The 27,166-nt window shown below is 46.1% G+C and overlaps 2 protein-coding genes and 1 long non-coding RNA gene across 16 annotated transcripts in view; 2 read left to right on the top strand and 1 right to left on the bottom strand.

Annotated features, from left to right (window-relative positions):
- mark1 (MAP/microtubule affinity-regulating kinase 1) overlaps positions 1-12,156 on the bottom strand; it is a 98,744-nt gene extending 86,588 nt beyond the window's left edge. For 2 of the 8 annotated variants that reach the window (XM_088610689.1, XM_088610688.1), the window contains exon 1: positions 11,819-12,151. In XM_088610689.1, the coding sequence (XP_088466815.1) occupies positions 11,819-11,869 (51 nt within the window). In that variant the 5' untranslated portion in view covers positions 11,870-12,151. Of the gene's footprint in view, positions 1-11,818 lie in introns of all 8 variants that reach the window. The other 6 variants (XM_088610685.1, XM_088610687.1, XM_088610691.1 and 3 more) reach the window with 6 other exon arrangements.
- Positions 12,157-12,321: 165 nt separating this feature from the next.
- LOC148646045 (uncharacterized) lies at positions 12,322-14,487 on the top strand. The gene is made up of 2 exons (XR_015928009.1): positions 12,322-12,446; positions 13,612-14,487. It is a non-coding gene; the product is annotated as an uncharacterized LOC148646045 (long non-coding RNA).
- An 11,199-nt stretch (positions 14,488-25,686) lies between these two features.
- ccdc88ab (coiled-coil and HOOK domain protein 88ab) overlaps positions 25,687-27,166 on the top strand; it is a 70,152-nt gene continuing 68,672 nt past the window's right edge. For 3 of the 7 annotated variants that reach the window (XM_088610280.1, XM_088610278.1, XM_088610275.1), the window contains exons 1-2: positions 25,689-26,919; positions 27,022-27,122. In XM_088610280.1, coding sequence (XP_088466406.1) covers positions 26,857-26,919; positions 27,022-27,122 — 164 coding nt within the window. In that variant the 5' untranslated portion in view covers positions 25,689-26,856. Of the gene's footprint in view, positions 26,920-27,021; positions 27,123-27,166 lie in introns of all 7 variants that reach the window. The other 4 variants (XM_088610282.1, XM_088610277.1, XM_088610279.1 and 1 more) reach the window with 4 other exon arrangements.

Here is a 27,166-nt window from a genome sequence, read left to right as displayed (position 1 = left end):
TTAGGCAGATAATCCATCATTATCCATCATTTTTTAGAAAAAACACTTGTTCCTGGCAAGAACCATGGCAATGCAAGGGTTAGGTTAGGAAACCTGGACACCAATTAATCACGCCAGCATTTCCCTGGAAGGTAGGAGCAACAGGAAGACACACATGCAGAAACAGAGAAGAACCCCAAAGCCAAGAGCTGCAAGGTAGCCACCATGCCATTCCACCATTATTACACGTGCATGTGCACATACGAACACATGACATGGACCAGAGACTCCACGACACCAATGATTTTGCAAACATACCCCTTGATCACAAAGCACAGGAACTGTTGTACGTCCTGCTGCCCGGGTTAGTACTTCCAGAACGGGCTTTTTTTTTTCCTCGAGCTTCTCAAGGCAGACAGCCTGCTCTGCTGTCAGTGGAGGAAGCGAGACTCCACTTCCTCGGCCCATTACTCACACTCACCTCTTAATGGGTCCCCGATTCAGTGCTGAACGGCACAAACAATTAACTAATGGAGGCATCAGATGATGCTTTTATGTCAATATTTGCCAGTCAGTCAGTTTAAAGGGTCGTTTATATCATTTAGGTCGGCCTGCTGCATCACTTCTTAAAAATTCCCAGTTCCTCTTGTGCTTGCTCCCCGAGAGTTCCAGGTGGTTCAGCTGCACAGACTTCGGTTTCCAAGGATAACCTGTTATTCTGACAACAAGGGGAACGCGAGGCGTTTTGACTGGAAGTATCCAGCATGAACGGCGAGCGGTCTGACGGAGGCCAGCAGCAGCGCTGCTCGTGGTTTTATCATGCCCAGGGGGCACATTCACCAAACTTAACGTGCTGGTAAAGTTCGCACCTGTTTTAACTTAAGAAAAGGCTCTGCAGTTGTGTGAAGGGGTCACAGCAAAACCATTACCAGCGCATCTGTTAAGAGCTCCAGCAGACACGCTGGACCTTTTTTTAATTTGTCGCCTTCAAAAAGAAGGCTGGGGAAAAACGCCCGGAGGTATTTTAGAATTTATATTTTTTAATTTACACGCCGAACAGAAATGTCTTCACGGCTTTGACAAATCCTCCCAGGCTGAAACAAGTAGGTTGAGGCCAAAATATAAATAGAAACTGCGTTTTGTGGGCATCCTCTGAACCACCCCAGACAGTAAAAATAAATAACTAATGGTGCACAAAGTGAGTCTTCGGTCTTGTGTGGATATGACAGCTGAAACTCTTCCAAGTTAACGAAATTGTGCTAAACCTGCAGGCCGTTATCACACACGAAGTCATGGAAAAGATGCGGGGAGTGAGGATACCCCCGCGATTAACAAGGATCCGTCGGTCTTTATTGACGACATGATTATCTCCCCCACAGCCTCTCCCCTGAGACAGCTGAAGCACGTGGAGAGTACCGGCTCCACATGAATCAGCCTGGCTCTGTCAAGCACGCAAGCGCGCCCACAAGTGAGACGGTGTGGGCAGTGCACAAAACGCAAGCTTCACACCTCGGGTATGTGAAGGCAGCCTCTTCCTCGTCTACATCTACTCCATACCTTACAGAACTGAGGAACTGCAAATGGTCCTGTAGCTCTACTGTGCTTTTCAAAAGCGACCAAGTTTGCGCTGGTGCTATTGTTACTTGTTACAGCAGTTATGAAGAATATTTGGCTTCCACCTAGCCTGAAATGGGCTGACTGGCCTCGTCTCCTTTGTAACTCTTCTTATGTTCCAACAGTTACAAAGAATTGATTTCCAATCAGCTGTAGTGGATTGATTGTCTATCCACTGAGGTCACAATGAACTGGGAGACTGTTTGGTGGGCTCCCATATACCAAGTCAACTCAATGGACTTCTTCGCAGTCAACCCCGATACCAAAACTACAGCACACACTGCGTTTAAAACGGAGAACGCTGTGTCTTCACACAAAGGGTGGCAGGAGTGAGGAAGACCAGACCCAGCCACGTGGCTGTAGGTGAGACCCTGGCTTGTTTCCAAGAAACAACCTCAAACGACAACCCAAAACAGCTGCAGGGGCTGAACGTTCTCCTCTCATTGGCAAAAATGTCCTCGTGTAAAACAAAAAAACATTTCATCTACAAGCTCAGCGATATGTCAACTAAAATCTTTCACGGTGGGTTTCACTTCTGACAGCGTTCAGGGAGAGATCTGTCAAGGTGCTTCTCCGTTGGTAGTATTTTAGAATACAACCTTATTATTAGGTATTGCAATCTAACTGCAGGGCACGCCAATACTGGGAGTCCTCTCGGTGAGTGAGAAAGGAACAGGGAAGTAGTAGGTTCAAATCCCAGATGAGACAGAGACCCTTGAGCAGAGTGCTTCAACCAAGTCCAGGAAAATACCCAGGTATTAGGATGTCAAAGCGACTGTGTGATACAAGCTGTGCCTATATTATTTCATTAGATACATGTAACAGTATACATGAGTAAGATACAGGCATACAGTAATGATTCAGCTTGAATTCTACAGAAAAAAAAACATTTAGTGTGTGCTGAAACTGGAAAAAAAAAGCAGTTCTTTTATTCCTTCATGTAATGGAAAACTTTGCAGGGGGTGCGACTTGACTGTGGCCAAGATTAAATTTGCTTAGTGACCCACATTTTACACCTTGCTCTTTGGGAGACAAACTCCGAGACAGTGACCCCTTCACTACCGCAGTCCCGTGTCTTTGGACTTGACCCAGTTGGACTTGGCCCAGATTCGGAGTTCACAGACTTTTTCTGGTGGTGGTGTTAAACAGGAATGCATTCCAGTGCAGTCAAAGAACAGAATACATAGTACCCCACCTTCGACATTCACTGCAACAGCTGTCAAATTTGTCTCACTTCCCAAATTGAATTTCCCAGCATTTACCTAATGCACTGTTCTCCTACTACAATACCCATTTCAGGTTACTGATGATTAGATACTCATATTTCACTAGAATAATGCGAGGCCTGGCAGTGCAGTTCACAAAACCACTATAAAGCTACAGTACAAGTTACCTCAACAGGCAGGAATTTGCCTTCACCTAAACACTGCAACATGTACTGTAGTTAAGGGTTGAATGATTTTTTTAAACGCCGCCTGTAAAACAGGCAAGCTGGACTAAACAAATCTTTAAAAAATTTTTCTTTATGATTTGCAGCGTCAGTGCACTGACAAGAGGTGGACGCGATGTCCCTGGGGAGATTTCAGCTGAGGATGGCCGGGTTTTAGAAAGGCCTTCCTTCATCTGAAGCAAATGTCTTCTTTTCCCCCCCAATTTCCAGGATTTGAACTTAAAAACATATCACAGTGTCATAGCATCCCTAACTTTCAATATCGCACAAGGCCCAGGACGAAAGGGAGCCAACAGTAACACTTCACAAAGTTGTCATTCCTACTGTATATTGTGTTGATCAAAAACACAAAGGGTCCTCCAAGCTCCGCCACAGCAAGCCCATCTTAAAGGGCTTTCAAAACAGCTGCTGTCAAGACCTCAGCTTTATTGGGATGATAATAAGGTATATTAGAGGGGAAACAGTAAGCACAAGGAAAGTGTGATATCCCTGTCTGCAGAGATGCCTGGACATTTGAGGCTAGTATTGATTAAGACCTAAACTGCAAAGCTCCTGTAAAAAAAAACAATTTTGCTCTGTTTTCCCAAGCTGAGCTCTCACCTTCATCTTGATTTTGTCAAGTCATCTGGGTAGAAAACACACTGCTAAACCCAGCCTGGAAGTCATATCTCAAAGCTATATTACAAGAAATTCTTCATGTTCATAAGAAGCTTGTTACATAATCGACACTGACATGGATTAAGATGGGAAAAAGAAGGTACAGACCAAACCCGAGCTTTCGGTGAAGGACAAACCCTGTGAATGCTGCAGCACGAAAACCAACAGCCTCCTCATTTTCATTTTGTTATGGGCCGATAGTGTATGTAATGTGACGACTAATAAATCTCTGCAGTGCTTTTAATTAAGAGTATAATAAGTTAAATAGTGAGCACATAGGTCTTTCTGACTGAGTAGTACTATATAATAAATCAGTATTAATATAAAATGCTGAGCTCAACTGCCAGGTGTTTTGTATTGGAGTTAAAATGGCAAAGTGAATCATTTAAGAATCTATATGCATAATCCTTACGTAGCCTATCCTATCTGCATAATCCTAATTAATGTTGCATCCAAGTCTTTTTATAATTGGAATAATTGGATAATAAAACAAGCCCATCAAAAGAAATGACAGGAAACTACAAGCAAAAGACCTAACAGGACAGGTGATAAACACAACGAAAATAGAGGTGCATTATCTTCTTTGTCAAAGACTGTTCACTAATGTTTCTCTAAAGTACAGAAATCATTTTACCAATGAGTTCCAGACATACAGACTCCCGAGTCACTAATGTACAAAGCTTCTCGTGCAGACAAATCCCAAAGCCAATTTTACTCCAAAAACAAAATGAAACAGTGTTGGATCCTGTATGCCTGAGGCCGTAACCAATACAGAAGACAACAACTGACAAAAAGCTAGAGAACCACAACCATCTCTGAGACAGCAGATCAGTCCTGTAGAGCGACCTCTGCAAAAAGCAGAGCTACAGTGGAAAGAGAGCGATGCATCAAGGCACTGTCTCAGAGTGATCCCCGAGCCAGAGTATGTGCTCAGACATAACACTTGAAACGGAACCAACCTCAGCGAGAAACTTGCAACAAAACAGGCTAATGACAGGCAAAGACACAAGCTGAGTGACAACACACAGCCAATCTCTGACCCATCACACATCCCGTGACAACAAACTACTCTAAATTCAGAAAACGTTTAAGTCAGAATTGCCAATTATCCCGGATATACAAACAGTTTTGTGTTTTCACCTTACAGATCGCCACTCAAAACCCCTATACCTCAGTGGGGATTAAAGAGAAAGAGTAGACAGACTCCTCTGACACACCCACCTCCAGGTCAACTGTGTTTTAACACAGCAGAGGCAGCGCAGCCCCACACCGAAGGTTCAACCCTGCCTAGAGGAGAGCTGTGTCCCTCTCCGACAGCACCACATACCTGCAAGCTCCAGTGAGGCCACAGGGGTCATTGTGTGTGCCCACTAAGAGATCATCCATCCACCCATGTTCGATAACCGCTTAGTCCAATACAAGGTCACGGTCAGCCAGAGCCCAGCCCGGCAGACAAAGGGAGCAAAGAAGGATACAGTGGTACTAGAAAGTTTGTGAACCATTTAGAATTTTCTGAATTTCTGCATAAATTTGACCTTAAATGGGATCAGATCTTCATCTAAGTCATAAAAATAGATAAAGAGCACCCAATAAAACAACACACAAAAGGATATACATTTTTATTCATTTATTGATCAAAATGATCCAACATTAAATGTCTTTGTTGGAAAAAGTAACGTTATGACTTAGATGAAGATCGGATCCCATTTTAGGTCACATTTATGCAGAAATTCAGAAAATTCTAAAGGGTTCACAAACTTTCTAACACCACTGTACATCCCGCACGCAGCCACCTGTTCATCGTCATGACAAAGGATTAAAGCCCAACTAAACCATTCTGAAACGTTACCTCATACTTCAACCAATATTACAGTAGCTGCATTACACAAACACTCCAATTAACCACTGCATTAAAAATAAACACAACCTCACCAAAGCCAGTCTGCAATCTCTGGTCAGGTCTGTGGTTCTTAGACATCATCAAAAGTAAGAACACCTGCATTCACTCACTGACTCTTTAAGATCACTTTATTGGCCATATACAATTTGATGTTCAAGGTGGTATCATCACACACGGGCAGAGGAAATTGACTCACACTGTTAAACTCTTCTGGTGAGGTGGTTTTGGTCATTAGGAGGCATTAGGAATGTAAGGAATTTTTGCACAGCTAAACTGCTGTTTTTTTACAGTGCATTTTGTGAGGGGGAGAGTATTGTGAAATTATAATTGCATCCCCTGCGGGAAACGACATTTGTTGAACTACCACCAGTGAAATGTAAGTTGATCAAATTTTATTTAATTTCAGGAGGTTCAACACCATATGAATCAGCTTCTTCATAGAGGACATAGTGCTATAAAACTATAAAAGCTTTCGGGGTTTTTCTTTTCAGACAATAAAGCAGAGAAAATTCTGGGGTTTTTTTCCCAGTTGGCTTTCCTATTTTACAGAACACATATTTCAGGATGCTTGGTTTCTCTCTCCAAAGGGATGCCAATATCTAAATTTCACTGAGGTTTACAGATTTAGCCACACACTTCAAGGAAAGCTGTGGCCTGCGTTCTGACTTGGAGAAACTAGTCTCTGTCAGGATGACTCAACGTTCACACACTGGGGGCGAAACTAAAGTGACACACCGGGATTCACCAATCTTTCCAATGTTTAACTGGCACTTGGGAAAGATGCCCAGAAGCCATAAAAATCTACCTCACTTTCAAACACTTCAAAGTTAAGCTAGAAACAACTCAACTATGTGAATCGATGAAGGGCATATAACGGATCATTTATATTATTTTGGAAAATTGGAAAGCCCCATTATCCCATTTGGAAATTTGGAAAATTTAATATTTTATACATTTATTAGACCTTTAACCACCAGGAATCTAAATAAAATTAACTACATGGCACCATGTGCATCACAGCACAAGACAGGGGTTCACCAGGGGTCTGATCGCTACACCACCAGCTTGCTGGCTGATGCAATCCCCTCTCTGAAACTCTGAACACCTCTGTCAGTGCCGCATTCCGGTGCCTGACTTGCACAGTCAGCCCTGACACCACTCAAGGGCACAGCTTCATGGTGAAGACGGTAGCTTTATAGTTAGAGCAATGAAAATCTCTTTATCCCGACAGTTTTGAAAGCACGGAAACAAATGGCTTTAGATCTAAGGCAAAAGAAAATCAAGCTTGCCAGACGCCTGAGCGATTTGGCTCGGAGTACTATTTGCTGATCATCAGACTACCATCTTACCTGCGTTATTTACCTATGAATAATAATCAGCACCGTCTGCACAGCTTCATTAACTGCAAGCTGGAATGTGGCCAGACAAGCCTGTGATTTAGGAGGGATCTGGCCGACGCTTCACCCTTTATTCATTTAGAATCAGACCAAACAGGCAGATTTAAAAACGGTGGTGTGCAAGCTGGAGGCCCTGCTAATGCGATTGAAGCCGCCCTGCGCGGCACCTGCGTTCTCCACGCAAAACAGGCCGACGCAGAAACGGCGGAACGGCCGCTCTTTTGCCTGGACCGGGGTGAAAGGGCATGACTGCAGCTGATTTACGGGACGCCGAGAGGAGAAGGGGAACTGGGAGCGCGCACCGTGCTGAAAACTCCAGTGACTAACACCGACACACTTCCTCCTCCAGTGGCAAAGCCTCTCCGTTTGTTTGTGAGCGACGCACAGACAGGACATGCACCGGAGCTGAAAACACTGCCTGAGGACACAACATTCTGAGAAGAACAATCAGGAAAAAACAGGGCTTTCTCCTTTTACAGCGTGACGTAGTGGGGCAATTGTTTGATCGGCGAAGGCCGTGCTACCAATCTGTTAAGCTACAGTGAGCCCTTCTGTCACTTTTGTTTTCGCAAAAGCCGCTGGTCTCTTCAACCTATGCCCCCCCCTGCTCCCATTTTGCACAGAACGTATATGAATAGCCATTCTGAACCTAATCTCCTGCCTATCACATTTACTGGCAGACTGACATTTGCTAGGGCAGGCATCACATTACGAGAAGTCAAGAGGGTCAGCCCTGCCTGGTGCCTATCAGACACACCAGGTCGTAAAATTCAGCTCGTATCATCCCAGACCCTGATACAACGGGCATTATCTTGCTTCTACAATTTGATGGCTTCAAATGAACAGGCACGGGTGCTGGGTGATGCTTATGAGGTTTATGTGCCCCCCTGAATCTAGCTGTTCCAGTATTTCACCACATAATAGCAATAATAATTGCTTACACTTCTATAGCGCTTTTCTGGACTCTCCACTTAATGCGCTTTATAGGTAATGGGGACTCTCCTCCACCACCACCACCAGTGTGCAGCCCCACCTGGATGATGCGACGGCAGCCATAGTGCATCAGTACGCCCCCCACACACCAGCTCTTAGTGGGGAGGAGAGCAGAGTAAAGAAGCCAATTCATAGATGGGGATTATTAGGAGGCCATGATTGGTAAGGGCCAATGGGAAATTTGGCCAGGACGCTGGGGTTACACCCCAACTCTTTTCAAGAAACACCCTGGGATTTTTAATGACCACAGAGAGTCAGGATCTCGGTTTTACGTCTCATCTGAAGGACGGCGCCTTTTTACACATGCTTGCTGCTGTTGTACGGTGTTCTGCGCTTGGCGTTTGCTGCTTTCGACACTTTGTTTTTCTTTGGTAACTCCTACCGCAGTAGGAGCAGCCTGTGAGAGAGCCGCCAGGGTGACTGCCAGAAACAGGAAAGCAGGGAACAATATTAGTGTTGCGCAGTGCTGTGAAGCCCACTGCAAAAACAAAGTGCAACCTCATACGAGTGAAGAAGTCATTCTTGAGTCAATGCTGCTCCTTAAAGATTAACTGCATTGCAAATAACAAGAAACAAGATGAGAAGACCCATGCTGGGCAAGGAGGGAATAAGACTAACATTAACATCTTAAAGGGTAGAGCAATACACTTAAAACCTACGTTTAAGATCCAAGTAACCGCAAAGCCTATTTCAGTTTTTAAGATCTAAAAAACATTAATGGACAATTTCCTAAGACACATTTTAATACAGTAACTAATGAGGCAGTACCCTGTGGAAACGCAATGGAAACGATAAGAAAATAATATAAATACTTCTTAATATAAATAAATATCAATACATATCTTGAGAGAAGCCCGAAGTTCCCTTGTGTGAAGGTAACAGTCATCAAATGTTCTGTGTGAGCATCACAGAGCAGACCTTCAGCACACCTGACAACACACCCTGCACACCATCCACAACTAGGCCTAAATCACTAAGGTGCAATTACGAAGTACTATGACCCATGACCCTTTTGCATCTTGTGCAAAACGGTGTCAGGAGAGACTGGATCTGGCCGTAGCATGAGATACACAGAAATCGAGCTCTAAACCAGCTCTCGCACAGAACATTTCTGTCTGAGGTAGCGTTTCGCCAGTGACGCAGCATAATGACAAGGTAGGGCAACACTGAGCCATAACGGGTCATGCAATGATAGAGCATGATTACGAACAGTTTCATGGAACCGAAATTCTTCCAGCTACTACACAACACACACCTATCGCCTTTCTCCCAGAGCTCACAGCCCCACCTAGAAACAGCAGAGGTGTGGCACCACAATACAACAAAAAAAATGTTATATTTAAAACATTACATTGAATTAAAGGAACGATTCCTTTCAATCTAAAAACAAGGTTTCATATGCTGGGAAAGTTAAAAGATACAACTTCATCAGATTCCAGGCTTCTGTCCTGAAATCATTCATGCAGAGGCTCCAAGTGGCAAGTGGGCCTTTTATCTCTTTTTCAGCCTGATTGGGACTTCAGAGGCCGGAAACTTCCCACGGCACTCTGGGAATTTCACTTCCGGGTCAAAGGTACAAAGCCCTTAATGCCTGCGACATGCTGCTTCACAGACACACACAAAAAAAGGAATTAAAAATAAAAATGGAGAGTTTACAGTCCCTCTAGCGTAGATGTTCACAAGCTAAGTGAGTATAGGTTAAAAAAAATCATCTGATGAGTTTCTGTGTCAATCATAATAATATACCAAACACAGATGACTGCAGCAGGCTGTAAGTGCAACAATTTATGAAGGCCATAAAAAGAGGTAAAAGAAATCTGCAGTGATTTCAGTACATCCTGTCCTTCCATGCAAATACACGGCCCAAACACCTGTACTGTGCCTTAATAACGCATGTTACTGCTCCTTCTTTCACAAATGCTGGGCAACATACTGTATGGAGACACATAAGTGATGCAGCCGGGGTGATCATCAAGAGTGAAGGAGTCTTCCTGCAGAATTAACAGACCACAGGGAAGGCAGGTCTAGGAAAAGGGGGACACACGACTAGTAACTGGACCAAAGTACAGAATGCAGTTAATGTGACACAAGTAAACACATACTTGATGCACAGCACTCTCTGGATGATGTTGTGTGTCATACAGACTTGCACTGCACACGGGGAAACAACACAAGCTACACAGCAACGTGCAAGTGTCCCACGTCCAAGTGAAACGCATCAGGGGAGCTCAGGATGTAGTATATTTGATAGGATTCCGGGCAGCGTGAGCCCTTCAGGCCTCCTGCACCAGGGGCAAGGGGTCTGTGTCATTTCAGACACCCCGACAGGCGAGTGAAGGTCCCGCGTGGACCCGACCCCGGATCCCTCTCCAAGCCAAAGCCAAGGTCTTGCGCAACAAGGATTCAAAGGCAAGCTGAGGTTTGCAGCTGCAGTCCTGCTGCATTTCAGACGTGAGAACTCACTGCTGGGAAGAACTTGTAATAGAAATGCGACTTCCCCCCCAAGTCGGACATTAAAATGGCATACGATTTGTAAAGATCCCTCTCCTAGCTATACAATAAAAAAAAAACTGCCCTCAAACACGAGCACCTCTATTAAAAAAAAACCGCATGAAAGTTTTCCGCTCCTACAATAAGTCCCACAAAGCGCATTGTCATCCACCCTGGACGTTCTCCTCAGTACCAACCCCTGATTTCCAGCACCAAATTCGGATCACAAACGCCAAACGCGTTTAACATTATTAGCATATGTATTAACATTAATTTAGGGCTGCGACGTCTTCCGGATCGGCGTTTTCTAGTACGATTTCTGTTCATTTTTAAACGCAGACGAGCCTCAGGGTAACCTGTGCCAAGTGAAGTCTTTGGTCGGAATGATTAACTTCCCAGTCCTGGGTTTCCCAGCTGTAGGCTGAAATACTCGCAGATGCTTGGAAAACAGATTTAAATCTAGAACGCGTCTACGAAACCAATTTCATCGCCCGTTTTTATTCAGATTCAAGCCGGGAGCCGAAAGGTTTCGTTTTGCTTTATTTCATCCGAGAATCAAGGACAATGCGAAGGCGGAATTCACGGACAGGCCGGATTCCTGCACAGGTTTCGTCCCATTGTCAGAGCTCTTGGATTTACACTAAAGACGTATTAAAGAAACTAGGTTACATTTAAAATAAAGCTTGTCTTCCCCCCTAAAAAAAGAAATCTACGAGGGTAAATCGAGCACATTTCGCTAGCAACGTGCATCATTAAAAGGGAAGATCTTGCCTACGCTACCGGTACTTTAAATTAGTAAACAGCGTTTTGTTGGCGTAGCGAGGCTAAGTAGGACACAGTAGGGCATTCAATGATGCAGCCCGAAAAACGCTGCGCATAACGTGTTACATCTGTGATACATATGTTTCCAAATCCAATGCGTGTTGATATTAAACAGCGCTTGTCAAACATTACGTATTAACAAGATATAAAGGGGAACTCAAAACAGACAACGGCGGTCCAGTTTGCGCCTCTGTCTCGTCCCGTCTGCTCGCCCCAAGTTGTCTGACGTTTCCCATTCCCGTCTTTTTATCTTCGTTTGCTGCACAATGACATCGCAAAAGTACAAGTCTCCCTAGTTTTAATATATATATATGCGTGCTCCCACCCGTGGACTCCTCGCCCTCCTCCTCCCCGACAGCCTATTCTGAAAGTGTCCCGGTCCTGCAACGTTATTTTGCAACGTCGACATCGGCACTTTCAACATAACGTACAAGGCACACCTAAACAGTTAAAGAAGGCCGAAAGCAAAACCCGATAACGGTGCCGGGAGGATAAAAATGACATTGCAGTACTTACATTCTCTGTGTCGCGCTCATTCACCGTGGGCAATGGCGTTCTGGTCGACATTTTGTGTTTTTTAGGCCGCTTCGCAAAGCAACAAGCTTTCGGAGCGCAAAACAAGGGGGGCACTGAGAATGGGGGTGCTTTTTCCACCTTCTACACCTCCGACGGCATTTTGAGCCCGACCGTCCGAACCCCAGTCTTTTCCGCTACAGCATATTTCGCTCCGGGCCCGCTAGGAGCCGGGTGGACGGGTCTAAGCGGCGTCTGAACGCGTCCTCCAGGTACACATGCACGCCAGCGCAGCGGAGAGAGAATGGGAGTTTGTATGAAACGGAGACTCTCGCATTGATTCACCCTGATAGACACACAGGGAAAAGCGAGTAGGAGAGAGGGGGGAGTTTCACATCTACAGCCAGGATCTGCCTTCTGCCCTCCTCAGGAGATGATAAAGCACTTCCACATTCGCTTATGGGAACGCAAGGGTCCTGCCGGCTACCTCGTCCTCTTCAACGCGTGTTTTATTTATTACATTTAAAAAAAAAATGCACGGCTGCTCAGACGCATCTAACTCCCGAACGCACTGATGGCAACAGCTAATTCAGACCAAGGCTGGTTTAGTCAAAACCACAGCTTTTCTAGGGTAGGGGCGTACTGCCTTTTGTGCTGTTTTCATTCGTGTCCGGGGTAGGTACCCGAATGGTAGTTTTAACTTTTTGGGGGGGGACAATTTCGGAAGAATCGCCGGTCTTCAACGAGAACGACTCAGAAGATGTTATCGCTGATGATATCATATTTGTTAAATGCGCAGGTTTTTTTAAAATAGCTGGAGCTACTGTGTTCAGTTTGACGTGAAAGTAGGTGCATACGGACAATGTATAAATGGCAAATAAATTTACAGAAACCTCTGGTTCGTGTTTTTTTTCATTTCATATTTTTATTGTATTCGTGATTCAGTATTTTCCTACTTGAGGGATTTGGAAAATATTCCTTCATATTTATTTAGCACGACTGTTCCTTTTTCCTTTTTTTAATATTCATAAATGCATGCATGCTTTCTTGCCTGTGCTACTTATCCCAATTTTTAAGGCGGAGTGACATTTTCTTGAATTGTGACAGGATGTCATATTAAAGTTTTCATTATGAAGAGATGCTTTTCATTTAGACGTACGATTCAGAGAATACTGTATTAATCGAACGAAATAATTTAATAATTACATTGATGAATTCATGTCTGATTTATAATCGCCGTAATTTTGTAATAAATGTTCTACTACGAAAAAAGTTAATCTAACAAGGGGTAAGAGCTGCACCTAGTGGCAGGATGTTGGCACTGCAGCGATTAGACTGGGCGTAAAGAAGCAAAATCTCTCAATTCCACCTTCCATCCTAATGGTTACTGGAAGCATTTCACCCCTTAATTATAATGCATACAAGTAACGTACTAGAAAACTACTATAATGATTAGTGTTGAAGGCCTGTGTGTTACAGTCATTTTATTACAAATCAGAATCCTTGTTAAAATGAAGACTGTGCCCTTTTTGGTGTTTTCCCCTCTCTGGAATCATATGATTAAAAATATGAGGTTGCAAACAACAGGAGGTCATTCAGCTGAAATAATCCAAGGCTCTCATAGCAATATGCAGATGTATACAGAGAGAGTTAAAACTATAGTTACAGAGGAATGTTTGAGCCAGCCTGGAAAGCCATGCATACAGTATATATGGCTTATTTTGTTGTGAAAGCAGGTGCACACTTGATGAAGGTTCCACAGCCAAGACGTTGTGTTTCTTTTCTTCTCTTTTCAGCATGGAAGAAACCTTTACCTGTTGCTTTACAGTATATTTGACTGAATATCACAAATGAGAACAGGCACACACAGCCGAATGTGAGAACTCAGCCCACCCTGTCCTACAGAGTCTCACACAGACAGCCCGGCCACTGATCTGATATTCATTCCAACACCTGGACGACGGGCTCAGGACCCAGGACCTAGGGATCTAGCAGAGATCCTTCTTTTAAACCACAGACCCGGAATTCGAGGAACGAAATGTGAAATTAGAGAAGATGCAAAGTCTTGCTTGGTCCCCTCCCTGCTGACACGGCTCCCTCTCTTTCCCGGTACGGGGCCTGATCATATGCACAGCGAGTGGGAGGACAGCAGAGCGAGCTAGCGGACAGATGGTGTTGTGACAGCTCCGTCTGGACGAGATCTGTGCACTGAAAACCCTGTCAGGAGAGGTGACAATTAAAGCCTGCTCCGCCGACCAGACGTGATCGCAGGTCCTGTGAGCGGCGACAATCAGCTGAAACCGCCGCCGCCAACTGACAGTGCCTCAAACCTGCACTCGCTACGCGCGCAGCGCTGTCCTGCGGAGTACCGTTGGCAAACGGCGGAGCGGTGGCTCTGTGGCTCAGGATCTGCGCCTGTGGCTGGAAGGTTGCCGGTTCAAATCCTGCGGCCGGCAGAGGAATCCTACTCCGTTGGGCCCCTGAGCAAGGCCCTTAACCCTAACTGCTCCAGGGGTGCCGTACAATGGCCGACCCTGCGCTCTGACCCCAAGCTTCTCTCCCTGTCTGTGTGTCTGTGTCTCCATGGAGAAAAAGCTGGGGTATGCAAAAAGACGAATTCCTAATGCAAGAAATTGTATAGGGCTAATAAAGTAACATTATTATTAAACACGGACGGTTGTGGCTAGAAAAGTAGTTTCATCAGCAGAAAGCAGCTTCTTGCCGATTAGAGTCGTGGCAGTCGTGAGGGTCTTTCCCGGAGGCGCAGGGCACACGGTGGGCATACACCCTGGGTGGCATGTCTGTGCTGCGCAGGGCACACTCACCCGCCCAGCTACCACACAGGAACAATTGTAGAAACACCCGTTGATGTCACAAGCGTGTCTGTGGGAGGTGCAAGGAAACCGAAGCATCAGGAGTAAACCTGAGGGAACATGGGTGAACGTGCAGACTCCACACAGAGGGTATCCCAGTCCAGGAAAAACCGTATAGAGCCCCAGAGTCGTGAGACAGCAGCTCTGGCTGCCACGTCACTGTGTCACCCAGCTCCTTGTCGTTCAATTCCTATAGGAACATTAGAGATCCTTGTCATTGACACGCCAGCAGCCATATCACCCTGCAGCTCACCACTGGCAGCTCAGCAGGAGTGAGCCTGGTCAGTACCTGGATGGGAGACCTCCTGGGAAAAACTAAGGTTGCTGCTGGAAGAGGTGTTAGTGGGGCCAGCAGGGGGTGCTCACCCTGCGGCTCATGTGGGTCCTAATGCCCCAGTGTAGTGTCGGGGACACTATACTGTAAACAGGCGCCGTCCTTCGGATGAGACGTAAAACTGAGATCCTGACTCTCTGTGGTCATTAAAAATCCCAGGGCGTTTCTTGAAAAGAGTAGGGGTGTTACCCCGGTGGCCTGGCCAAATTTCCCATTGGCCTTTATCAATCATGGCCTCCTAATAATCCCCCTCTATAAATTGGCTTCATTACTCTGCTCTCCTCCCCACTGAGAGCTGGTGTGTGGGGAGCGGTCTGGCGCACTATGGCTGCCGTCGCATCATCCAGGTGGGGCTGCACACTGGGGGTGGTGGAGGGGATCCCCATTACCTGTAAAGCGCTTTGAGTGGACTGTCCAGAAAAGCGCTATATAAGTGTAAGCAATTATTGTTATTATTATTATTGATGTTGCATTGTGGGGAGACCTTTCCTTTCTGCTTGATTAAACCACAGCACAGCTACAGAACCAGAGTGTGTTTGCCCCGAGTCATAAAACATGATTAGATTGCAGGTTGAAGGAGACATCTGTCAGGTTGCCCCCACAGGGTTACATCTCTTTATGTAACGCATGAGATCATGACTGCCCTGAGACTGAGGGCTACTAATGAGAAAGGTTTGACCCACCAGGCAATGTAATTATTTTTGGCCATTTTCATTATCTCTCTGTGGTTCTAACATGATTGATTTGACAGCTTTGATCTGATACATATGTTCGTCTTCATACACACAATGCGCTGTCTGGACGCAATATCAGGACACCCCGCCACAGAAAAGACTATTTGTGCCTCTTCCACAAGCTTCACCGGCATTAACCGCTTGCAGTCCAATCCCATCCCATCCCCGTGGTTAAACTGATGAAGTGTTCCAGGTGCCTTCAGTAGGACTGGGAGGGGATGGCCAGGGGAAAGATGGAACACGCACGTCAAGCCAGTGATTGGACAGACGCCATTTACTGAAGTATTTTTCGTACCGACAACATAAAATAAGCACCCGAGACACTGCCCACAAGCCGCTACCGCTCGAACCGCCTCCATCCACGTATTTCTGCACTGCAAAGGATAAAGTGTGTGCCGGGGCCATGCCTTCCCTACCCACCGGGCACAACCTGCCGTGCTGTCCAGCAAAAAACCCTTAATACGCACCAGAACTCTCTGCAACTGATCGCCTGAGCTGGGGCTAAAATGACCGGCTGAGCGGCTGAAGGACGTCGACAGCGAGGGGCAGGGCCAGGTGGTCAACAGAGGACTACGTACGCGTGAGAATGTGAAAACGGCCCTTGTTAAATACCAGGCAAAAACGCGTCCAAAGTGAAGCGAGTCAAGTCCTCTGTTGGACACCCTGCTGCGCCTCGGTTTGAATCGGCGCTTGGGAAAACCACGCCCACCGCGTGTTTGCTCATGGATATGCATGAGCTGCTTGAAATTTCAGCCTCCCCTCTTGGACCGCGAGTTCCGCCTAGAAATAACATGTCCTCATTGAGGATGAGTGTCTCTGTGCATGACAGGGAATCATCGCATTACAGATGCCACGCAGACAAAGAAGACATGGAACAGCGTGTGACTTGTTTTACACTTCTAAGAAGAAACCAGGCATATACTGTACGAGAGCAGTAACACGACGGGTATCACTGAAGCATTTTTACTACACCACTCGTGCGGAGCTCGCATAGGTCTGTACGTGACGGAGCTCAGGCTGCGGTCCAGTGCCTGTCCCGGAAGCATAAAATGGGACAACGCCCTCAGGGGACGCCAGTCTGTCTAAATTAACCTGGATAAACACAGGGAGAACCTACACCCTCCACGCAGCATCCGGTCCCAAGAGCTCCGAGGGTGTCTTCAGCGGCATAGGCAACCATAATACATTCTATCTAGGATTGTGCTAAAAAACCTGTTTAATTTGGATGATGAAACCTTAATGATTCACCCGTACTCTTTGTGCTCACCGGAAAGCAAGTGCATAGGAGATTCCATGTAATATTTACCAAATACTTTTCTTATCTATATTATTTTAAAGTAACGGAGGTTCTCATTTCTACCATTCAGTGCACCCCTTCGGCTCGACATTAGGCTACCTACTGTGAAATACGCGATCTGACCGCTAGGTGGCGCGTTCATAGCACCTTTTAAAAATGGAACAAAACAGGATCAGACGGCCACGGGGGGAAAATACTGCACTTATTAAATCAGTTAATTGTTCTAATAAATGGTCTGTTTTTATGAGGTTCCTCAGCTTCTAACATCTGTGGCCCCTGTAAATGAATGAAATTACCTCACAGGACTCCTTGTGGTTTTAATTCCCAGGGAACCCTGATGGTGTCAACAAGATACCTGTGACAGATGTGTAAGGAACATACAGTGGCTCAAGAGAGCCCTGAGCTATGAAGAGAACCCCGGGACACAGTTAATAAGTCCCCAAGTCCCTAGGACTCCTGCCCTGTCAATACAGATGCAAGGAGGTCATTTGCTCCCATTTAATTAACAATTGAAAGACCCAGATGTGTTCTACAGGCCCTGAGAAGTCAGATTGCAGCTGATTAGCACGCCCTGATCACTGTGCTGAGCTGCCTGTGACACTAATGCCTGCCCTCTCAGTAATGTCTCCTTTCTTTAACCGCTTAGAGGATTTTTCTCGTGAAATGCAATCTGTTGTAACAGAAATTACAGAGTGTGCAGTCATGTGCTTTTGTTGTTTGTTTTTTTTAACCCAGCTGTTTAGCATGACAGTGAAATAGATGTCCTCATTTGTCACGGCCCCTGGTCTGGGGGATGAAAAAAAACGTTCAGCGCGTCCAATGTGCGCTGTCATTTTCTTGACTTCGCGTCTTTAAAGAAGCTTTTAAAAAGGCACCAAAAGCAACAGCTTTGAAGAGATTAAAATTTCACCTTGGAGAGTGAAAGAGAATTGATATGTCCTTTGTTTCTGGTTGTCTTACCTTGAGTGTCTGCATCATAGCGATTATAAAGAGCGTTTCGTGCAGTGCTTGCTCTGTGTGAATTCTGAGGGGTCTGCTTTGCGGAGGGGGGTGTTGTTATGGAAACAGATTAAGGTCAGCAATTTTTTAACAGTTTCTATTAGTCGTTTATCTGTTGCCATGGAGGTAAGCGTTATTTTACAAGCCTGTTCTCTGGATCAGTTTATGGTGCCCGTTGCTCAAACAACTCTGTGTCCTTCAGTCACATGCATATGGTGTAGTGTAAGGGTTCATCTTTGATTATCTTAGGTTTAGCACGTTTTTTCGTAGAATAAAAAACTGTAATGTTTTTGCACAACACTCTTCTCATCAATGTACCAGCATATCATGGTCAGTAAGGTACTGGGTGTTATTATGGCAACTAACATAATAATTATAATAATTGCTTACACTTATACAGTATAGCACTTTTCTGGACACTCCACTCAAAGTGCTTTACAGGTAATGGGGATCCCCTCCACCACCACCAATGTGCAGCCCCACCTGGATGATACGACAGCAGCCATAGTGCACCAGAACGCTCACCACACACCAGCTCTCAGTGGGGAGAAGAGCAGAGTAATACAGGCAATTCATAGATGGGGATTATTAGGAGGCCATGACTGGTAAGGGCCAATGGGAAATTTAGCCAGGACGGCTGGGTGACACCCCTAGTCTTTTTGAGAAACGCCCTGGAATTTTTAATGACCACAGAGTCAGGACCTCAGATTTATGTCTCATCCGAAGGACAGCGCCCTTTTACAGTATAGTGTCCCCGTCACTATACTGGGGCATTAGGGTCCCACACGGACCGCAGGGTGTGCGCCCCCTGCTGGCCCCACTAACACCTCTTCCACCAGCAACCTTAGTTTTTCCCAGGAGTCTCCCATCCAGGTACTGACCAGGCTCACACTGTTGTGAGGTGCAGAGTGATATAGCTGCTGTGGTAAGAAGGAAACACCTAAGATGATGATGATAATAATAATCTTTGCAACTCACTCTATGTATAAGAGGGTATCCACTTCACCCACCCCTGCAGTGCACCCCCCCTCCTCCTTTGACACACAGCAGCCCCCCACTACCCAGCAGATCGGGGGGAGACATGCGCCACCTGTTGCATTAAAGGAAACTTTCGAGGGGCCTGACTGCACTCGCCTGGAGTGGCACACCCTGATTCTTACACACTTACAGCTATTATGAAGAATACAAATCCGGTTTCATACATGCCGGGAATAGGAGGAACCGATTCAGGTTGGATTTGTTGTAGGATGTGGTAATGGCTTTGCGCTTGCCTCCTGCGTTTTGTTATAGACCCACGTGAAATCACTGAAATCACAGGTGGTTTGAGACTCCTGTACTGCTGGGGGAGAACAGACACCTCAGTGAAGGAGGACCACAGCTGCCCACGGCGACGAGCTGAGAGCCTGGGATCCTGCAATGAGCCTGGCAGGAGAGTGCGTGATGCCCAGAGGACAGATGGACTGCATCTGGCACTGGCAGAACCGCCAGCCTGACTAGTGCCCTTCCTACCCTGTTCACGTGGCATGACTCAGGCGCAGACCTGTGGCATTCGGGCATGGAGCTCATCCGGGACTTTCAGTGAGCGCCCTCGCCGGTGGTGAAGACACTCAGAAGCCCAAATGCACATTGTTCTGTGATTCGTACAGAACGAAGACCACATCATAGAGTTTCCTGCATATGTATTTTAGATATAACAGGTAATAATTATAATAATTGATTACACCTACACTTCTATAGCGCTTTTCTGGACACTCCACTCAAAGCGCTTTACAGGTAATGGGGATCCCCTCCACCACCACCAGTGTGCAGCCCCACCTGGAGGATGTGACAGCAGCCAGGGTACGCCAGAACGCTCCCCACACATCAGCTCTCAGTGGGGAGGAGAGCAGAGTAATGAAGCCAATTCAGAGATGGGGATTATTAGGAGGCCATGATTGATAAAGGCCAATGGGAAATTTGGCCAGGACGCCAAAGTCCACACATAATGCCTTCCTTTGATCTGCAGTGGGAGAACGGAACACAGATGAACACCTTATATTTTTGAATCGGCCCCTTATCACTTGCTGGGGGCTTTGGCACACTTCTGGCTGTGTGTAAGCTTTGGAAGATTGCACATAAAAACTCTTATTGCTATTCTGCTTGTAAAGTAGAAGCCCTTCGGCTCTGTGGAAGGTCCTTGATCTGACTCACAGCAAGAAGGCCTCTTTCACCCACCCGTCTATCGATTTTCTAGCAGCTTCTTCCCACACAGGGTCATAGGGAATCCAGAGCCTATCCCACCAGCAGCAGGCGGAAGGCAGGGAACACCGGGATCGGGACGCAGACACTCATAACCAGGGCCAGTTTTCACAGAAATGTGAGAAGAAACCAGAAAACCCAGAGGAAACAGATGCAAACACGGGGAACAACATACAAGCGCCACACAGACAGAACCCCAGGTCTGGAATTGAACCCAGGGCCCCAGTGCAGTGAGGGAGCAATCCTAACTACCTCACCGCTGAGCTGAGCCCCCTTTCGGGCTGCTGTACAACATCTTCAAAAATGTCTGTAAAGGCTGTGAAATGGCACTTCTTTATAGTTTTTATAGAATCAGGAAGCTGAGGATTAAAGCCTGCGTTGGTCCGTGTGAGTCCGCAGTCACCTGAGGTGAGTCACATCTGTGCGTGTGTGTGTGGTGGTGGGGGTGTCAGTGTTGTAAGCAGGGGGCTCTTTGTATCCAGAATACTGTTTCTGGATTGTTTTCTGAATAAAAATGTGTAAATACTCCCACCAAACACAAGCTCTTGAGCTGGTCTTGTGTTTGAGCCTCATCCCAGCATACAGCTGCACAGGTCAGCAAATTAGTTCGCTCTGCTGCCCAGCTCCCAGTCCTTGACCACATCGGAGTCGCTTAGGCCTTTTTACTGCGCTCTGGAAGAACGCCCACCGCTGGAGTGGGAATAAACACCTAGTAAATGAGGGGGGAAGCGTTTTCAAGGCCAGAAAAGACATGCATTTGCTTTCTCAGCATGTATTAACTCCTGTATATGGATCATGTAAATGGATTAAGTCAGCCTCGCCATTCATTTTGGACCTCATTAAGCGAATCCGTCTGGAAACAAATCCCTTATCTTCTGGGCGGTAGCGACATAATTGTAATTGATCTTTCGAAGCCTCACTTCTTGTTTTCAGAGAGGAGTGTCAAAGGAGCTAATGATTTTTATTCCAGCAGCAAGGGTGGGGGGTTCAATATCCCCGGTCTGATTTTTCAATATCGACTCCACTGGATACGGAGGAAGCGAGAGATTACAGAATAAGTAGGTCAGGCCTTTTGCACAATTCCATATATTGTGAAGCGCAGTGTGCTGGTGCTGCAGGGGGATCAAATGCAGCATTTGTTGGTTACATTAAAGATAAAAAATGTGCAGCTGACAGGAGAAGCTCGTGTTTCCTTGAAACAGCGGAAGAAGTCGCTGCTGCGAAGCTTAATTAAGACTTAGCGTTCGCGCTATTTTAGCCGAAGAACATATTTGCTCCGCGGTTCCCTTTCCAAAGCAGACTGGGCTGGACACTGTCTTGATGTTCTGATGTGGTCTGATCCTCTCTGCCACCCAGTCCTCCAGAAAAACAGCCCGCCTGCTTGCTCTGCCTGGTTCATCTAACGGCCATAGGTTAGATGTCCTTGGTCTGTCTGGAGCAATTTGCAACAAAATGTGTGCACACTGTGCAAATTTGTGTGCAAATGATTTCAAATACATTTTTATAAAAATTAATAGAATCAACAAATATTTTATCAGATGGCATAACATTTATTTGAGGCTTTTACTAGTTCTAAAACATTACAGTTCGTTCATGTATCTGCAAAGGTACTGTTATAGGTTACAGGTTATGTTCTTGAAGCATGCCTGACCCGGGGTTCTTTGGAGAGTTGAAGTTATGAATGTTGATGTTCGCCTGGGTGTGCCAGACATGACTTTGGAGTCGGAGTCTGATTGCAAATGTTACAGCTGTGTAGTCAGTAAGTGCACCTAGAAGTGAGCAGTCTAAGTTCAAGTACAAGCTGTTAACGCTGAGACCACCTTTTGGTGAAATGCAGGGTTCAAGCAGGAAAAACAGGCTTTCAAAGAAATGGAGACATTTTTCAATGTTACAGTTACTAACTAAAGTCCGATCAGAGCATCAGAACTTCTTTGTAAATTTTGTAGGACTTAGGTATTCCAAGGGTTTCCTGTTTGAACAGTCACAACAGTCTAGAAGTGGTAAATCTGCGACATTGATCAAACAGAACCTGGTGGTCTGATTCTCGGCGTCAAAAAAACAGGACTTTGAAGCGCTGTTAAAGGCGTCTCTGAATCGCTGCTATCCCCAGCTGAGACTGGAATGCTGCTGATAAAAACCGTTTCTTCATCCCCTGGTGATAAATTGCACTGTAAAGTGACCGGAGGCAAAACCTTCATGAGCAACGAGCCTATTTGTCAAGGAGAGACGACCCCTAATTAGCGAGCGCCACTTTTAATATTGTGAATGTCACACTCTGTAATTTACATGCGAATCTTTTCTAAGTTGAAGAAAAGGGGGCGATTTCAGTTGAAACATCCTGTAGATACTGGTTCTACAGACAAGCAGCCAACAGCACGGGAGCTTAGTTTCCCCTTTTTATCCCCCCAAACGGGTCGGGTCGAAATGAAAGAGCAGATCTTGCAGGGCTGCGTTTTCCTGACGTGCTTGGAATGAGCTCCGGATCTCTCGGAAGCCGAGCCGCGACTGTCCCTTGGCCTCCGGCCCAGCCAATCTAGAAACCACATGGACGTCATGAGGACAGTTTAACGCTCACTTTTCAAACAAAAACACATCGTATTAATCTGAGTTTATGGATGGATTAAAAAAAAAAAGACAGCGTGCCAGTAGGGCTCGCTGCATCATTTGAAAGAGCGCGCAGGTTTTTAAAAGATTTTGCATACGGTGCTTCTGCCAAAAGACCAGTCGCCCTTTTCAAAGCCTTGATCCATTCCAGGTTTGCACAAGCTGTGTGGCTGTACCAATGAAACACACAAGTAGAATTGATTATAGAAGTTTTTCATTCGGTGGCCATCAGACTGCCCCACATCAAAGACTAAATTAAATCACAGCTACCTTTAAACACACGTCGATGACAATTAAGTTAGACATTTTATTTTCTGCTAAAAAAATGGGAAGGACTTTTTCAGTGATATAGCACTGTGCTTGAACTGGTTAATGAAAACGCACATACAAGCTTAGAAGCTTTAATTAATAATGACACGGGTGGTGAATTCTGAAATGCTCGTCCACAAGTAGGATAGTTCGTTAAAATCATTAATTAGCATTGTACTGCACACCCCCTACAGAGCGGATGTGCAATGTACTGCTTATGAGTATTGACGCTTGCTGAGGTTTACCAATAGTGTAGCTAGGATTTAGGTGTCAGTCAATACAACACACAGCTGCACTGGGCTTAAGAACATGAAACACGATACAGAGCCTCCCCGTTAATCCTTACACTGCCTGTTAAGAGGAATTACTTATAGTTTATCAAAATTAAATGTTGTTCAGATTTAGTGTTAAAGGAAGCCACCAGGGCTTGTGTCAGCTGTACGCCAGGTTTTCCATAAGACAACCCTAACATAATAACATAATGGATGAAATATTTGAATCCACGCTTTAAACTTGAAGGAGCAAAACTCGGAACGGTTGTTGTTCTGCCTAAAAAGTAAAATCAGATGACTTTATCCATCTAATGGATAACTATGTTATAGAAATAAAACTCTGTGTCACACACACCTGAGAAAAACGAATAAAAAATTGCTGCTCTGGAATCTGTCAGGAGAAGATCAACAAGATACATTCCGAGGCTTAAAGGAATCTCCTGACTCTATCTTGAAGAAGGCTCAGCAGCATCTTTATTTCCTGAGCTGCCTCAAGCGATGGGGGATGCCAGTACCTGTGTTGGTGAACTTCTACCGCTGCACCATCGAGAGCGTCCTCACCAACGGGATCACCGTGTGGTAGGGCAACACCTCTTCTCAAGAGAGAAAGGCACTGCAGAGAATGGTCAATATGGCCCAGAAGATCATCGGCTGCGGTCTCACCGAGATTAAACAGCTCTATGCGGACCGCTGCAGTGGTAGAATTCTGGCCATCACAGAGGACAGTGACCACCCCGGGCATGAGCTCTTCACCCCACTGCCCTCAGGCAAGAGATACAAGAGCATACGGACACTCACCACTAGATTCCTCAATAGCTTCTACCCACAAGCAGAGCAATTGGCGAACAAATTTAGCCATGCCCCTCAGAGCACACCTACACCTTCTACCTCATTATGATTTCTTATTTATAAGGAGGTGCTGTCTTACCCACAGGGTGGCAGGAGTGTGGAACAAGCTGCCCAGCCTTGCTGTTGAAGTCCTTCATGAACCAGCTGGATGAGATCCTTGGACCAATGAGCTACTACCAAATTGCCTAGATCATCTCTCTTTTGAAACCATTCTTTTACTTTGATGTAGTGTCCATTACTATGGCCTCATGGCCTCATGTCGTGCAGTCAGTGGGAAAGTACAGAACAGCTACAAACTGGGCCCATAAAGCTGTTTATGTTCCAACGCTTCCTTCCCACCCCACCATCCCAGAGGAATCTATGTGGGCGACACTTTGGGACCGATTAGATACTAACAACCCAGCAAGCAGAGAATGGAGTATCCACTGATTGAACAGGTAGTTTGTGACCACAGGGGGCTGCCACTGAAGCCACACTGAGCAGGGAGACTGGGCACACTGGTGTTCAGTCCGAGAGCTGTGAGCCGAAGTCTTCGGACAGGACTGACTCTACAGCGACAGCAGCTGGTGTGAGGGGCATCACTGTGTCCCTGGAATTGGCCCGTTGTCAGTGTTAATGGCCTCCTCTCAGTCGGAACCTCTTCAAGCTCTGAGTAATAAAAAAACTCTCACCCTGGTCGATTACTTAACCTAAAGTCCACAAACAAACCAGAAACCGATCATCAATCCCCATGCTTAACACAATTAAGCTCAGATTTAAAAAAAAATATGTTAAGAAAACATGAGAACCCTTAAGAGCCGGTGTGGAAAAACATACAACTGTGCCACAAAACACAAGAGATCTTCAAAAGAACAACAACAAAAAAAAAACAACAAATGAGAATATAAAAACCTCAGCAAAAGAAGAACCTACAGGACTGGGTGATGGCTGAGTCGTCTCTCGGATCAAGGCAGGGGCTCGCTGACTTTGTCAAATCACGGCAGCAGGATCATTCCTGCCGCCGATTGAGTCAGGACACTGGGCACACATACGCATTGTCAACGATAACGACAAATCCCTAGACTGTGTTGGGAACGACACCTTCGCATTACCGCCCCTCTCCGTCTAAGCCGGCCTCTTGGGCATCAAGTCACCGGCGTGTTTCAACCCGTAGCTAGCAGCAGGCGTCGCTGTTGCCCCTCCTAATCGGACATGGGATTTCGGTCCCTTTAAAAAGGTGATAGGAGCACAAGCTAGTGCTGTTTAACAGCCAGACCCATCTACAGCGGCTTTCCTATATTCCAGAAACTAGGCAATACAATGACAGTCTCGTTAGCAGGGAATAATATTTCAACCTAGACGCATCCCCTACGAGCTTTCTTTAAAGGACGATTCGGTTTAGGCGGGTTCCTGGTCTCGGTTTTGGACAGGATTTAATTAGTACAAGGGGTTGTATAACAACCCCCCCTCAAATCAATCAGGACCCCGAAAATTGGGGGGTCGTGACTAAAGCACTCAGGAGGAGAAGGGGGGGGGGCGGTGAAGTTTTTTCGGGCACTATTTTTCTTATCTCATTCCAAGACACGAGCCCGGCGAGCTTTGGCGGAGGTAGATGAGTCTCGTGCGGGTAAATCAGTGCCCCCCGCAGGCTCGGGGAGACGGAGACAGAGAGGGAGGGAGACAGTGAGACGGGCCGGGAGGGAGGGGTGGTGCTTCGGCTCTTCGCGTCCCCGACTGGCAGCTCGCGGCCGTTACTTGGCAGCCGGGAGAGCGAGCAGCGCGTGCTGCTGTACAGGCAGCTCACGGGGAGCCTTGACGCGTACAGGACGTCGCCGCGCGGACCGCTTTTACCGATTAAAAACCGTCGTAATTTTCTAATTAACGGCACAATTTTTCCTAAAAGAAAAAAAAAACCCAACATCATTCTGTGGCGGGCGTGTTAAAGAGGTAACCGTCCGCTCCTTGTGATTTTTTTTTACCCTTTCCTGAAGAAGAGGGCTCAATGAGGATTGTGTTTTTTTAAATCCGTAATTCAAGTTGGTTTTTTTAAAATATTTTTTTTTTGGAGGAGCAGGGGGGACATGACCGTACGTAAGAATTTGTATTTCCGTTCAGCCCCCCGTTGAGACGCAGGACTGTAGGGGAATTTTTTTCCCCTGCTTTTGGTGAAATTGGCGTTAGACCCCCTCCAGCACAGACCGGGATCTTAACAATATAGCTCAACTCGCACAAACCTGCCTCCCTCGTCACGGACAGCGTGGCTTTCTGGGTCTGGGGGAAACCCTTTCACCTTCCTCCGTCCAAGCCGGATCTTAAGAAATGTTTGGATGTTTATTTTTCCTGATTTCTCTCCTCTCGGACCGGAGCTCGATGGCACGGTTGCCTTCACTTCTACCGCCCAGAGCCGGAACAGCGCCTAAATAAAGGATCTATATATTTTTTTTGTCCTTCATCGGATGAGACGAGGACGCCCGTCCTAAAATACTACACAACAATCCTTGTGTTATTGTTATTTTCTGTTGCCGTTGTTGTGGGGGGATCACACACTCCGACATGGAAAGCGAAGTATTCACGCCCTTGCTGGAGCAGTTCATGCGCACGCCGTTGGTGACTTGGGTAAGGTCTCCCCTTTCTTAGCCTCATGGCATTTCCCTTCTCGGGCACTTATCCTCTTTTATTTTATTTTTTTTAACAATTACCTTTGCTTGCGCGCTTCAGGTCAAAACGTTGGGGCTCCTATCTGGGAAAGACGGCGGGTGCCTTGCGGAGTATGTACAGCTAGTGGACGGCGTCTATTTAAACGAGATCATGCTCCAGATGTAAGTATCTCCCCCCCCCCCCCACCTCCCGGGGCTGTGTGGAT

Source organism: Lepisosteus platostomus, chromosome 17 (genome assembly GCF_059453375.1).
Source record: "Lepisosteus platostomus isolate fLepPlt1 chromosome 17, fLepPlt1.hap1, whole genome shotgun sequence".
NCBI lineage: Eukaryota > Metazoa > Chordata > Actinopteri > Semionotiformes > Lepisosteidae > Lepisosteus > Lepisosteus platostomus.
The sequence above is the reverse complement of the archived record's forward strand: the minus strand, read 5'-3'. Positions and strand labels throughout refer to the sequence as shown.